Source organism: Carassius carassius, chromosome 11 (genome assembly GCF_963082965.1).
Source record: "Carassius carassius chromosome 11, fCarCar2.1, whole genome shotgun sequence".
NCBI lineage: Eukaryota > Metazoa > Chordata > Actinopteri > Cypriniformes > Cyprinidae > Carassius > Carassius carassius.
Window position 1 is genome coordinate 15,267,944 of NC_081765.1, and position 15,795 is coordinate 15,283,738.

At 39.4% G+C, this 15,795-nt stretch overlaps 1 protein-coding gene across 2 annotated transcripts; it reads left to right on the forward strand.

The window, feature by feature from the left end:
- The first annotated feature begins 1,166 nt into the window (after nt 1-1,166).
- On the forward strand, nt 1,167-14,364 carry LOC132152832 (serine/threonine-protein kinase LATS2-like). Of its 2 annotated transcripts, none has more exons than XM_059561740.1 (9): nt 1,167-1,374; nt 3,051-3,291; nt 3,385-3,779; nt 10,390-10,522; nt 10,617-12,088; nt 12,260-12,842; nt 12,961-13,143; nt 13,250-13,356; nt 13,819-14,364. In XM_059561740.1, exons 3-9 carry the CDS (start codon nt 3,426-3,428, stop codon nt 14,347-14,349), a joined length of 3,363 nt encoding a protein of 1,120 aa, XP_059417723.1. In that variant the 5' UTR covers nt 1,167-1,374; nt 3,051-3,291; nt 3,385-3,425; the 3' UTR covers nt 14,350-14,364. The 2 variants fall into 2 exon arrangements, with proteins under 2 accessions (XP_059417723.1, XP_059417722.1); XM_059561739.1 differs by having other exon boundaries at nt 3,051-3,275.
- Nucleotides 14,365-15,795: the final 1,431 nt, after the last annotated feature.

Genomic DNA, 15,795 nt, shown 5'->3' on the forward strand with positions numbered 1-15,795 from the left:
GTATGCTGAGAATTTAAAATATTCAAGGCACGAAAGAAAGCAGAAAGAAAGAAAGCAACTGTCGGAGACAGTTGTATTTTGACATTAGCTGCCCTTAAGTTCCAGTACCAATGCCTTTGTCCTTGCGATGCCTATACCATTTTTATTTATTTTTTGTTTTTATATAGATATACACTATATTTTTACATGAATCCAGAAGTACTTTGTTCTTTACTTTTTTTGTCACTACCATGTAATGTGAACGTCAGAATTACAGTTATTTGCATTGCTATGTGATAATTGTAGTGTTAAATCAACATTTAGTAACATAAAGTATAGCATGATATACTCACTCAGAATTTTGACCATCGCACGTTATTGTGCTGTTATTGTTTGTGAAGGTGATGAATCTAGCTTATGTTGAATTTTCCATTTTAGTTATTACTCATATGTGAAGTTCACCACCACGTCTTTAATCTAATGTAGCACCCTGCTGTATAACATGTGAACATTGTAATTGGTACTTGTAATTGGACATTCTTATGAATGTCTTCTTTATTCCATGAAAAACAAGAAGTTATGATATGCTGTACTCCATCTAAAACTATTCTAATGGCATTTTGCTTATATCATTACGATGCATTTAAAGGGTATACAAAAGGTATAAAAAGTTTACCAATAATAGTAGCACATAAAATGTATGTGTTCTCATTCATTTGCATTTTAGCAGAAAATTCTGATGTTGATTAAATGTATGTGTGGCTTATACAATTCATGTTTCACGGTCATTCATCAGAACGTGTTTAAATCTTGTAAGCCGAGTGTTTTGTCTGCCCTTTTGTTTGTGTGATTTCCTTTAGGACTTAAGACTACGATGACTCATTGATTAAATGACACAATTCAACAACCTGGTTAATGAGGAGTCCACTGAAGAATCTGAAAACAAGTTATTTAAATATTTTATAATAACTTCATTAATAATCATTATCATAATGAGATGTAATGTCTAAGCGAACAACACAAGGCTAGTACATTAATCCGTCAATATTTTCCTTTTCCAGTGATTACATCTGTTAGCTTGCATCAGATCAGGATCTCGTTGTCAGTGCAGGAAGCCCCGCCCAGGGTATGTGCAGTGCTGACGTACACGGCTGTCTCACGTGACTCCTCTGGAATGTTAACAATGCAGTAAGTGTTCCAACTTTGTACTGCATTCTAATTCTGCCGTGAGTGGCGAGAAAATGGAGGACAATCCCAGGATATTATTCACTGTGTGCTTTTTATGAGAGGACATCGAAGGACGATCCTTGGGCAACAAAACTCCAAACAGACAATCTACAACTTTACTGAAGTTTAAATCAGTTCCTTGGATTAAGGTACCACTTGAATCACATGGTGAGTCGCTTTAAAGCTTTAGAACTTTTTTTAAAACGCTGGGCATTGGTAGTTTTAAGGGATGTTTATATTCGATTTACGCTGGCAGCTGGCATGTCTTTCGAAAGTGTCGGGAGGAGGTTGTATTTGTCATTTAAAGCGAGATCCGAGTGAATCGCACGTTCTCCAGCGCTGGAATGCGGACTCGCTCCCGCGGATCTGCGCTCCTTCGCTCCAGTCCCTCACAGCGCTGGAGCCTCTAGGCCCCTGCTACTTTATTACGCCTTAAAGATACTTTGTGTCTATGAAAGCATTTTGAAAAGTTACTGTTTGTTCATCTGATGAGAATAATGTGAGATCGTGTACGTAAAAACTTTTTTGGAAGATTCTTTAAACCTCGATTTTACAGCAGGTAATGAAGACGTGTGATAAAACGAAATATTTAACGAAACTCACCCTAACAAATATTATACGTTTACTAGTATTAACACCGAACTACGTTAGAATTATCTTTAATATGATGAAATGTCGTGTCGGCTGCGGTGGTGATAAAAGACGCTTCCACGAGCTGCATGTTAATGTTGTGTTTCAGCTGTTTATTAGTCGCGCGCAGTCACGTTTACCCAAAATCAGATGTTTTAGTGATGCCAAAATGATGTACTATAAAGGGCCGATGATTGTTCTGACACCGAATAATTCACTCCAGCCACAAAATAATAATAATTATTTTATTGTCGTAAGATGCGCGATGACATATGGTGGGATCTGTCTTCATACTTATATTTGTTGTTCTTGTCTGCTTTGTGTTGTCAAAATATTTAGTTTGTGTTCATAAAATTATGAAATTCAACAACAACAGTAGTGACGGCCAGAGAGCGGCCACATTCATTTCATGTCAGTATGATTCTGTGTTCAATGTGCATTCAAGACTTCATTCTTTCTTCTTGGTGACAATGGCAAACCTCAAGAATAGGAAAGCATACAATAAAAGTATGTGTGTATTGATGGTTATTCTGGATTCTTAAGTGATCTGCTCTCTGAATTTTATATATATGTGAAACGTGAAAATGTGGATACTCTGCAAGAACCACATTTTCATAACATGGGAAACTTCCATGATTTATGGATCAAGATTAAAAAAAAAATAGATTCTTGTTCTCATGATTAATTTTATATAAATTTTTCCTCAGAACAAGGTAAATGAAATAGACAATCAGATTTTATCTGGGCCCCTATGACCCCACCTCTAGCCTTTGAGTAAAAATTAAAAGTATAAAATTGTAATGATCTGACAAACATCATTCTCTATTTAGAAATCACGTTTAAAAAAATCTTGACTTGACAGTGGTGACAATTATAAGGTACAGAAACTTAATCAAAAGACAAAGTATGATGTATAAGTTTTGGTACTGTTTGTGTTGTGTAGAAGTTTGATTTTGCATCTACAATAAGGGTTTGCCTTATGACCATAAGCTGCTGCGTTAAGAATATGCTACTATTCCTCTGACTGCATATTCTTGCTTCAAGGGAGTAACAGCACAGTTATATGAAGTTGATGTGTATGTGTTTAGTGATAAACCTGTTGACAGAGGTGCTAATGTCCGATCAGACTCTCAGGCATTTGACATAGAGTATTGATGCAGGGTCTTGACGTGCCTGGACCGCACCCTGACCCTTCTGTCTAACACTGTCTCCAGAGGCAAAGATGCACACCAGACTGGGATGGAACAAGTACACCGACGTAACCCCTAACATGTCTTGGGAGGACGGGGAGTGTGAGCCCTGAAAGGGGTGCTGGGATGTGAGTTGGCCAGCATCCAGTATGAGCCAGAGCCAAAGAGGCAGCAGCAACAAAGACGAGCAACAACAGGAATCCTAATCTTCCCTTGCATCTTTCCCACTGCAGCCTGTTATCTATTCAGGTCAGACTGAGTCTGGGTGTGTACAGTGCTGTGTCTTATTGTACAGTTCTGCTGCCGTTGGGATTTCTTGTGAGTGAGTAACTGACTGAATCTTTCTGTCGTTTCCAAGTGTGAAGAATTTGTGTGTGAGAGTGCAGGCCACATTCACTCATGAGGCCTAAGACGTTCCCTGCCGCCCCGTATGTGGGCAACACGCGCCAGCGCCTGCAGGAGATCAAGGAGGGACTGAAACAACCTGCGAAGCTGGTGAGCCAGGCACTTCACGGAGGGAGCGCTCGTGGGGAGGGGGGCAGAGGTGGGGACTCTAAGGGCAAAGACCAAGCTGGAAGGCAACAACAACTCCGGCAGCCTCAGAAGTTCACCAACTATCAAAATGCCCTGCGAGAGATCCGCAAGTCTCTCTTGCCTTTTGCCAATGAATCAGGCCCAGGATCCAGCTCAGGACATCCTGGTGAAGTCAACAGACAGATGCTGCAGGATCTCGTCAACGCTGGCTGTGATCAGGTAAGGAATGCCTCTGTTGGAGATGCATGCATGTATATGGATTTCAGATAATAATGTAAATAGTAAAAATAATGACATATTATAACATAATTTTAAATAATATATATTATATGTATTTATATAACCTCTGAGTGTGTATATTTATTTATGGTTGGTGAGAAAAAAAAGTATCTTGTGCTCACCTAGGCTGCATTTATTTGATCAACAATACAATAAAAACAGTAATATTGTGAAAAATGATTACAGTTTGTAATCTGTACAGTTTATTTACAGTTTGTACATGATTTCTATATTTAAATACACTTTACACATTTATTCCTGTGAGGGTAAAGCTGAATAATTTTCAGCAGTCAATACTACTACGATACCATGTTCTGCTTAATATCTGAATATCTTAACATGACCATTTCTTTAGATTCTTTCATGAATAGATAGATATATTAAAAGAACATATTTATGAGAATTAAATATGTCCTTGTTGGTAAAAACAACAACTTAATCATAAATAGATATAGATATAAATATAGAGATAGATAGATAGAGATATATATAATATATATATATATATATATATATATATATATATATATATATATATATATATATATATATATATATATATAGATAGATAAGTAATAAATAATTATGTAAGTTGTGTGTTAATAGTGATCAAGGTTTAATAATTTTTTTTTTTGTATATACTCTTAATTGAATAAACTTGCATTCAAAAATGTTTCTGCAAATGTAGGGTTTTGAACACTGTACAGTAGACATCCAGTGCAGTACATATCCAGTCTTTGCCAAGTCTTAAATCATTGAATAATATTGAATGTAATGTTGAAATGGCAGTTTTCCCAATTTATATATTTTTTGTTGAAGAGTTCAGTGTGACATCTATTTCTCACCTTTAACACTCAAAATACAAACATTTATACAGAATTGTTTCAATTTAATATCTGTGTAAGTTGACAATGGTCCAGGTTAATGTATAAATATTCTAAAACATACTACTACTGTAGTGTTTTGTAACTGATTGATTTGATGTATCTGTGTTGCTGTTCAATGGGGTTTGTTGTGCAATCACTATTTAGTTAAACATATCACATTTGTTCTGCTCCTTGTATTGAAGTCTAATGGCTAAATATAAAAGGGATAGTTCACCCAAAAGTTCTGTTATGTAGTCACCCTCATGCTGTTACAAACCTTTTTGACTTTCCTTCTTTTGTGGAACACAAAAGAAGATATTTTGAAGAATGTTGGCAACTGAACCATTTCGGTGACCATTGACTTCCAATGCATAGACAAAAAAAAATCCTTGACACATTTCTTTCTTTCTTTTTTTGACACATCAAAACACATTAATAACAGTGTTGGTATTATTGTTATTATTCTAAACCCTGAAAAAAAAAATTTGGGGTAATTGAAATTAAACTGAAATAATACTATAAAATAAAAAGATACAATTTGAAATGTCTTAAAAATAAATAATATAAATATTTTAAATAGTAAATAAATAATATTAAAGTAACACTGCTACTGAAGAAAGTCATACAAGTTTGAAACGACGTGGGGTAAATAAGTAAATGATGACAGAATCTTCTTCTCTTTTTTTTTTTTTTTTGATAAAAGCCTGTTCATTAATTTGTGTCAAACATGCAGGAGACCAAAGGTCCTACAGTTTAAAACAGAATATGTTGAGTGTGCTTTGTTTCAGGCTCTCCAATACAGACCCCTTGTCAGATCATTAATGAATGTGTGTTGGGGCTTTGCTACTAATGTTCAGATACAGCTCTGAGAGCAGCTCTGTGATTGCATTAGGCATGTGAGGAATGCTGTGCTCAAGCCCATGCACAACACCACTGAGAAATCCACCATGGCCCTGTGGAATTACGAGGCCTAGCTGAAGGGAGCCGAGCTGCCTTTATGACATGGCTAAACAGAGACTGGAATGGGGCTTTTTTAGGTCTCTGGAAGCTGAAACATGTTATCAGAAAAAGTATAGTCTGATAAACAGACTTGAATTGGATAACGCTGTTTGGATACATACATTACTGTTTTTATCTTTTGCTGTCGGTCCTGATGCTGGCTGATTATTATTTGTATGAATTATCATTTTATGTACTAGTATGAGTTTATGCACAGTGGTCAATCTCCCAAAACAAAAATTTAATATTTAACATTAATATTATCATTAGAATAGTATTTTGGGGTTACAACCCTCTATTTGAGGACAGGTACTTCAAACATTTTTTTTTTGCCCTCAGGGGGAAAAAATGTAAAGAAGGCATTTGGTTTCTCACAAGACTGAGAGCATAACATTTCTCTGGCATATGGGAATTTCACAATCGTAGGTTGATTTGTCTTTGCCCTGCATTCATGGGACAGCATGCACAACATTGATAAACACAGAGAAAGTGCTCACTTCATCTGTAGATGGGTGTTACAGTTTCCCCTGCAGAAATACAGTAAGCAGGAATGGCACAGACAGTGTCCCTCTTCTGGTCTTTATGTGTGGGTGAAAGGTTTTTTAGTTGTTACAAAAACATGAAATTTGTGTTTTGTGGCTCAGTCTGTCTGACTTCATGCCTCTCCCGTTTTCAGATTTAGCGTGGCCAAAAGTTCAGAGTTTGAATCTTGTTCCTCTGTTGCACACCACATGCACCTAGACCTCCCATAAGATCTGGGCATACATTTCTGCATGGTTTTTATTAGTAGTAATGTAGTCATTATTGTGAAATGACTCAGTTGTGGTGTCTGACTTGGAATTTTTAGTTCTCCTTCGTCTTCTGACTGTTGCCTGTGTTCCTCCCTGACCCTCTGTACATTCCAGGAAGGTAAATGACCGCCTCTGGTCCTTTCCTGAGATGCATTAGTTTGGTCGCTATAGTTGGATTTGGCCACACAAATTACACAGCAATGTAAAAGCTGCCTGAATGCATCATGCATGTGATGCTTGTGTACTTGCAGAATATACATGATATGATAAATGTGTAGTGTAGTGTTGGCATCTCCCGTTTGCACATGATCTAAATGTTTATATTAGCATTTCTTTCACAACCCAATATGTCCAGGATCTCAAACATTTTGTTAAAGTCAACCTGAAACACCATTTGACTTTTGTCATGTGAAGTTTCGGTAACACTTTAGAAAAGGTAACACTTGTTAACTATTAACTACGACATTTCTCTCAATAAATTCTTAATTTGTTGCTTATTAATATTTAGTAAGGTAGTTGTTAGGTTTAGGTATTCTGCAAGATTAGGGATGTAGAAAAAGGTCAAGTAGAATAAGGCATTAATATGTTCTTAATTAGCACTAATATGTGGTTAATAATCTAGTAATATGCATGCTAATAAGCAACTAATAGGTGTTACCTATTCTAAAGTGTTACAGAGGTTTCTAAATGGAACAGAATATTTAACAAGAACTAATGTAGGACGGGGCTTGATTTTTCTCTTCAGGAATTGATCATCACTAAATGTGGGCAACATGTATCGGTGGTTGGTGGGAAGGGGCTGAAAAGTAAGATTTAGGATTGGAGAGGTCATCCAAAAAGAAGAGAAAGTTATTGTATACAAGATTACAAATACTTTTTCTTTTATTATTATTAATATGGATATATATTTTTTTACAAACATATATACTTTACATATTATACACCAATAAAACATTCACACTAAGATCAGGAACAATGTGCATTAAGAAAGTAAATAGAGCAAATTTTGATTTTGTAAGTTTTCTTTAAGTTGGTTCATTAACCTGGTTCATAGGAAGCAATACATTTATGAATTTGGCACAAGCTTTTACCCAAAGGAGCTTTCCTTGCATACAGTGTGCAGAAGTTTAGGGTCCTAATCCTGAAAAATTAATCATGATTTCTACAAAAATATTGAGCAGTATAACTGCTTTTGCATATTGAGTGGTAGTGTATTTTATCAGTTCAGGTATAGCCATGTAGCATTTGAACATATAGGATTTGAACCCATGACCTTGGCTTTGGTAGTGCAATGCTTGGCTGTTTTAAATGCTGTTTGAGCTATTTTACTACATTATTGATGATGTTCCACATCTCCATCCAGTGATGGTGATGTCCTGTATCTCAAGAGTCCTCCATATGGCTTTCATTACCATGTTCAGTGGTGGAATGTGTTTGAGAATTTAGGTCAAAGTGGAAGCTCTTAAAAATGAATAGGGATATAGTTATGTCACTTATATATATTATTCAAGAAGAATATATATAGTTTTTAAAGTATAAGTTTTGGGTTAAGAAAGAAGAAAGAAATGTTTGTGTTTTCGTGTGGGTGCTTACCGACACCACAGCCAGAAATTTAATGTCTAGTGTAGCATTGAGGCTTGTGGTCATAAGGCTGTAAATACAAACGAGATATTTTGGGACCAACCAAATGACCGCTTAAGGCACATTGGAACAGAATGATCTCAAAAATAAAGAGAGGAGGAGGGACAATTTAAAACAAGATTGAAGCATAGATTTCCACATAGCTGGAATTCTTGCTTCCTGGCTCGTGGAATGTCCTGAACATCTGTCCCCATGACAGTGGAGGTCAGGGCTGGAACTCTGACCTGGGGCCAAACCAGACCCAGCCCTTCCCGAATCCAAACACAAGTCCATGTTGGATTGTGTTTTAAAGAGGGAAAGAGCGAGTGGCGCCTTTTAAATCACCAAGGGGGATGAGAAGGCACACACCCTTGGAGCAGACAGTGATGAAATGCAACAAAAAGCCATGGCACTTCTGAGAGCAGCGATCACAGACAAACAGCTTGTATTTGTAGTATTTCCTGTGTGTTTTGTACAGTACCGACTTGTGTAAATAAGCATTTAGACAATTTAGATGGCAAAACACAGATTAATCGAAACTACTCAGGGAATGTGTAGAATGTGGCACTGTGTGTATCCACAGTTTATATAGCTGCTTGTTTACGGCCATTGATTTTTTTTTTCTGTCAGCGCCATCTAACCAAAACTCTGAAAGAGTCTATTAATCTAACTTTATCATAGTTTCATAATATTTATCTACTTGCTGTTTTTTGAATGCATAGAAAACATAAACCGAAGTATGTGCTGAATTAGGCACTTATTCTCCTCTTTTCTTTTCTTTTTAAGTTTTTTATGTTTCAGCAGAATGTCTTGTGAATGAGGTCATTTGCCATTCAAGGGGATTTCTTCATATAGGTGTGGGTCTCCTCACAGAAGACGGAGTTGTTTCATTTTGGATTGCCGTTGTCACAAAATATGACTAGGGAAACTAAAGGTCTCTATAGATAAACAGAGTTGTTGTTGCATGGTGGGTAATCATGTGTAAAGATTTAAGTTAAGAATTTTAAAAGTCTCTAAATAAATAATTCGAATTTTTGTAACATGTTTAATATAATTATAAACATTAAGACAAATAAAGAAGTTTAAAAATGTAAATCAATGTGACATAAGTATTACCATCAAATTTATTAATCATTTCAAGGGTCTCGCAGTGCGACGTGTGGTCGAATGTGCAACGGTCTGGTCATAGTGCACTTGTGAGCTGGCACAGGAAGGAGCTTGTGCTAACTTGCAGAGGAAGCATCTGCAGGGAATGTTATTTTAACAATTATCTGCTGTGTGTGTATGTATTCGTTGATTTATATTTACATGCATGTTCATGTGTACATATGTATCTAAATAAAGATTCATGAAAGTAATTTTCCGTAACCAATACAAATACCAAAACCATACAATACCAACAATTTTGATGAAAACATTTGTGAAGATATGTACATTCCTTTTGCTCAAGAAAGTAAACTAAATCAAACTAGAGCATTGCTTATTACATGAAGTCTTGACTTTGCCTGAAAGTAAAAGATTTTTTTTTTTCAACTCTATTACAGTCTCTCCAGTCATGAATTTCTCTGCAAGAAGTAGATTTTATTGTGCTTGCTGCTTGTCCTACATATGAAGTGGGGATATTTGTGGGAATTTAGTGGCCGTCGTGGCCTCAGTAGGTTTTTCTTTGCTTCACATAGTGATTTAATTTAAATTGATCTCTGTGGTTATAACAAAGTGCCATGCCTACCGGTACCGTATTTTCCAGACTATAAGTCGCACTTTTTTTTCATAGTTTGGCTGGTCCTGCGACTTCTAGTCAGGTGCGACTTATTTATCAAAATTAATTTGACATGAACCGAGAGAAATGAACCAAGAGAAAACATTACCGTCTACCGTCTATGCTGCCAGAGATGCTGCTTAGTGCTCCTATAGTCTACACTGAGCAGTATAGAGCGCCCTCTCGCGGCTGTAGACGGTAATGTTTTCTCTTGGTTCTTAGTTCTAAATAAATGCGACTTATAGTCCAGTGCGACTTATATATGTTTTTTTCCTCGTCATGGCGTATTTTTGGACTGATGCGACTTATACTAATATACCGATAAATACGGTAATTTAATTCCTGTCTTTAAAAGTTCTAAGTGGTATTAAATCTCAGGCATCTATTTAAAAATCTTACATGAGTGAAGAAGTTGTGCCTCATTTGTCCATAGTGATAGGAAATGCATTGTGAAAACCAAAAAATGCATGCATTGCTTGTGTTCTGATGGTTCATTGCTTGATTTTCTGAAACAGGAAATGGCAGTCCGTGCCCTAAAACAGACTGGCAGCCGTAACATTGAGGCAGCATTGGAATACATTAGCAAAATGGGCTACCTAGACCCTCACAACGAACAGATTGTACGTGTCATCAAACAGACTTCCCCAGGTATGTTCACAGTTTAGAATCGTATTACTATATTCATTTTATGAATGATGCACTGCCTTTAAAATAAAAATGACCTTTTTATAACTCCTTACAGGAAAAACTGGCATGCCAAATTTAATGGACCACAGGGCGGCAATGGAGGGCACTGGGAATGGTGCAATGCCACCTTATCACCAAATGGGGGCACCACTATATGAAGGAGCTGGTTATGGGGCTGAGGGTGAGATTCCTCGTGCATACATGGGTGGACCACCTGTCATGAACTACATGCCACCACCTACCAACACTTCACAGGGTCCTACCATAGGGAACCCAATGAGTCGTCCCACAAGTATGGGTGCCTACTCCACAAGCATGGCTCCCCAAAATAACCCCGGAAACCCTTTGTACACCCTTGGTCCAGCCACGCAAAAAGGATACCCTGGTGGGATAGACCAGCCCATGATGGGCTACAGTGTGCCTGGACCACCCATGCAAATCCAGCCTCAGCCCTCGGGAGGTCCTGGCACTCATTATGACTACATGCCTCATATGATAGAAGCCTCCAGCTATGGGGTAAAACGAAGTGCTTCTTTCCAGAATAAGATGACCCCATTAACATCCGAAAACTATGTTAATATGTCAGGCAAAGGGGCAATGGGCCAAAACGCTGGTGGCTATCCTCCTAATTTATATCTTCCACCACATTCGCACCCACACCAAGCCAGTCCCACCGCACACCAGGGTTACATGATGCAGCGCTCCCCTGGTGTTGCCCCTGGAACTATAGGTGGTGAGTTTTCTGACGTTCCTCTAGGCCTCCTCACTCCTTCCAGGGCCAGTCTGAACCTCGACCTCTATGAGCATCACTGGCCAGGAGCCCAAGGTCCTGAGGGGACTCCTCCTGCTAGGCAGCCACAGGGGCCTTTTCGAGGGGAGGTACGTGTCCCCAGTAGGACCAATTCTTTTAACAACCACCAGAAGGTGACTAACACAATAACTGCAGTGACCTCTCCACCAATCCAGCCACCTGTAAAGAGTATACGGGTCATGAGGCCTGAGCCAAAGACAGCAGTGGGACCATGCCATCCAGGCTGGCTGAGTGCCCAAGCCCAGGAAGCACCAGAATCTCACGGATACATGCCAGATGAGAATTTTCCCCTGGAGCCCAATCAGGAACACCATTGTCTGCCTCGTCCCTACCCCAAAACACTGCTCCTGCCTGGATCTGGACCTGGAACTGAGCCTGCATCCCTGGAGACTGGAGCCGTGGGTGGACTTCAAGATGTCAATGCTACAAGTAGAACTGGCCAGAGTGCCTCAGTAGGAAAGCAAGAGGAACATGTCTCCAAAGACAAAGTGAAGACAGGCAAAGGAGAGAAGGCAGTGAAGGATAAGAAGCAGATTCAGACCTCACCTGTGCCTGTGCGTAAGAATGCCCGTGATGAAGAGAAGCGGGAGTCACGCATTAAAAGTTATTCTCCCTTCGCCTTTAAGTTCTACATGGAGCAGCATGTGGAGAATGTGATGAAGACCTATCAGCAGAAACTCAATCGCAGGATGCAGCTGGAGCAAGAGATGTCTAAGGTAACCAGTGCTAGAACTCCATTAACCAAAAAATACACTGTTTGATGATTTGTATTTCAGACAATTGTTGTGTAAATTATTGTTTTTATTGAGGCTTCGATATCGAGTCTAAACATTTATTGCATTGTTATTAAATCAAGTCACCCTCTTCTATATCTTCCACTCCTTCAGGCTGGCCTTTCAGAGGCAGAGCAGGAACAGATGAGAAAGATGCTTTACCAGAAGGAATCCAATTACAACAGACTAAGACGTGCCAAGATGGACAAATCAATGTTTGTCAAAATCAAGACACTCGGCATTGGGGCCTTTGGTGAGGTGTGTCTTACACGCAAAGTGGACACAGGGGCTCTGTATGCCATGAAGACTCTACGAAAGAAAGATGTTCTGAACCGAAACCAAGTAGCCCATGTGAAAGCAGAGCGAGACATCTTGGCAGAGGCTGACAATGAGTGGGTAGTCAGGTTGTACTACTCATTTCAGGACAGAGACAGCCTGTACTTTGTCATGGATTACATTCCAGGAGGAGATATGATGAGCTTGCTGATCCGTATGGGGGTTTTTCCAGAGCCCTTAGCCAGGTTCTATGTGGCAGAACTAACGCTGGCCATAGAAAGTGTTCATAAGATGGGCTTCATCCACAGAGATATTAAGCCTGACAACATCCTCATTGACCTGGATGGACACATCAAACTGACTGATTTTGGTCTGTGTACTGGCTTCCGTTGGACTCACAACTCAAAGTATTACCAAAAAGGTAAGCTACATGAAAAATTAGGTGTTACTCATAGCTTCAAACAGTTTGAAAGTGGCCTAAATACTGTTGCAGTTTTTATTGATTGTCTTTACTTTTTCACTCTGCCCTGCTTGAAAAGGGAACCATATCCGGCAAGATAGTATGGAGCCGAGTGACTTTTGGGATGATGTGTCTAACTGCCGTTGTGGTGATCGGCTGATGACTTTGGAACAGCGGGCAACACGACAACACCAGCGTTGCCTGGCACACTCTCTGGTGGGCACTCCTAACTACATCGCCCCTGAGGTGCTTCTGCGCAAAGGTAAGACCTTGCACAAACCCAGCCTGGAAGTACAATGTTTTCACTAGGAAGTGCAAGTGTTCATAGATCTCTTCTCCCGTTAAGTGTAATACTTTTTGATGTGCAGGATACACACAGCTGTGTGACTGGTGGAGTGTTGGAGTGATCCTGTTTGAGATGCTGGTTGGCCAGCCACCCTTCCTTGCTCCAACCCCAACGGAGACACAGCTTAAGGTAAGAGCTTTGTATACATTTTCTTAGTTTTTTCTCATAGGGTTGATGTAAACTGGTGTGTCCAATCCTGCTCCTGAAAGGCCAATGTCCTGCAAGGTTTAGTTCTAACCTGCCCTAACACTGCTGGCTGAAAGTTTCTAGTAATCCAGAAGACCTTGATTAGCTGATTTATGCGTTTAATTAAGGAGCTGAACTCTGCAGGATTGTGGCCCTCTAGGAGAAGGATTGGACACCCTTGATGTAAACAAACAAGACATGTCATCTTTGGTGGAGTTATAACCGTTTGGGTTTTGTAGAATTGTGACAATAGGGAAGAGGCACTGCTATAGCAATGATGTCACCTCCACAAGTTCCTTTGCTTATATGGCTGAAGTAGACCGGTTTTCTTTAGTGAAGTTATACATGTTTGGGATTTATGGAATTGGGAAAATAGGAATAATGTTGTGGTCATTACCTCCACAGGTGATAAATTGGGAGAATACTCTGCAGGTGCCTCAACAAGTAAAACTGAGTCCAGAGGCAGTTGATATCATTGGTCAACTCTGCTGCTCAGCTGAAGAGCGTATAGGAGGCAACGGGGCTGGAGAGATAAAGGCTCACCCATTCTTTGCAGAGATGGATTTCTCCAGCAATCTTCGCACACAGCCTGCTCCTTACAGACCGAAAATTGCTCACCCCATGGATACATCCAACTTTGACCCTGTGGAAGAGGAGGGGGGTCCAGGGGCCTGGAGTGACAGTGGAGACAGCACCCGGACTTGGGACATCCTCTGTTCTCCTCATGGCAAACACCCTGAGCATGCCTTCTACGAGTTCACCTTCCGAAGGTTTTTTGATGATAATGGCTGCCCATTCCGTTATCCCAAGCCCCCCGAGGCAACGCACGACCATCCCAGCAGTAGTGGGGCTAATACCCTGAAGCCTGAGCTGGAGGAGGAAGAGATTCATGAGGAGGAAGCGCAAGGGGAAGGGTGTGAGGCGGTGTATGTGTGAGAATGTGGTGTTCATGCTGTGTGAGAATCGGGTGTTCATGCTGCTCTACTTTTACCAATATAGAGGACCTTGTCAGTTAACACGCTGCATCTCCTAAACTTCCTTTTAACCCTACCTTTTCTTCAGGGTGTTTTTGTACAGGTTAAATGCATGGAAGAACATCAGAAATGGAGTGCAGAAAGATCCATGGGAAATGTTTATTCCTCCAAAAGCATTATGCTGCATCCTTTGCCTGTTAAAAAATTGAGTGAAGCTTTGTCCTGGGACCAAGGAAATGCAGCTTAGTTCATGGGGACGTTGGTGTGACTGATAAACTTGTCTACTCTGCTATGAGAGCACAAAAACAGATGTGTGCAGCTGTTGCTCTGTGGTTTGTCAGTCAAACCACTCTACTCTTATGGTTAGCGTGGTCTGTTTCAACTGTGCCCCATTCCTTTATGCGGGAAAAGATCTCAGTCTTACATCATATTTTTGAACATTTCCTTCACCTCTCTCAGCCTGGTGATGCTAACATAGCCATTCCAAAGACCGGGGGCCATGGTGAGGGATCAGAAGAGAGCTGGGCTTGGGACGGTGGCTCTATGGTCAGGTTGTGATTAGGAGATGTGCGAAGGGCAGAGAGAAACATGACAATTCTCCTCCCTAGTGCAATCAAACAAAAATATAAATGCATATACATGCAACATGCTGTCAGTTACAACTGGAGGTTTGCATTTTTTAAACATACTTTCTGAAGTATGGATTTGCAGATTTCCTATCATACAATCCCATTCATTTTCACTTAATTAGTCTAAAACAGGGGTGTTAAACTCAATTCTTGGAGGTCCGGAGTCCTGTAGAGTCTTGTTTCAACCCTACTCCAGCACACATACCAAGCAGATTTCAAATAAGCCTAAAGGACTTGATTAGTTGGATCAGGTGTGTATAATTAGAGTTGAATTTAAACTCTGCAGGGCTCTGGCCCTCCAGGAAATGAGTTTTGAACGCCTGGTCTAAAACAAAAAATGTTTTGGAAGATTTTGTGGTGCCACCAAGTGGTTCAAAGTGACACTGTAAACAGTCATGTGGATTCTTTTAAAGATTTTAACTTCTACATTATGAACTGACAGTATTAGTTCACTTCTTCATGCAAAGTCTGTCTAAAAGATCATGTGGTATTTTGCAGTTAATACACTTAATATAACAGCCTTTTTGTAAATATTATACAGTGTCTTTCATATTGTTTCATGCCTTATTATGTCAAACGGTGCTCTCAGACATGACACAATATTGAGACAAAATGTTTTACGTACAGCCAGCACTTCAAGGACTTGGGATCTTAAAACTCCCATTATTGTTAAAGGTTTAATATAAACATCTTTAAAATCTTTAAACAACCCATTACTTGAGAGGTAAATTCTGAGGTCATAATTTGTGGTATTAAAGAATGTCACAAAAAATATGGAC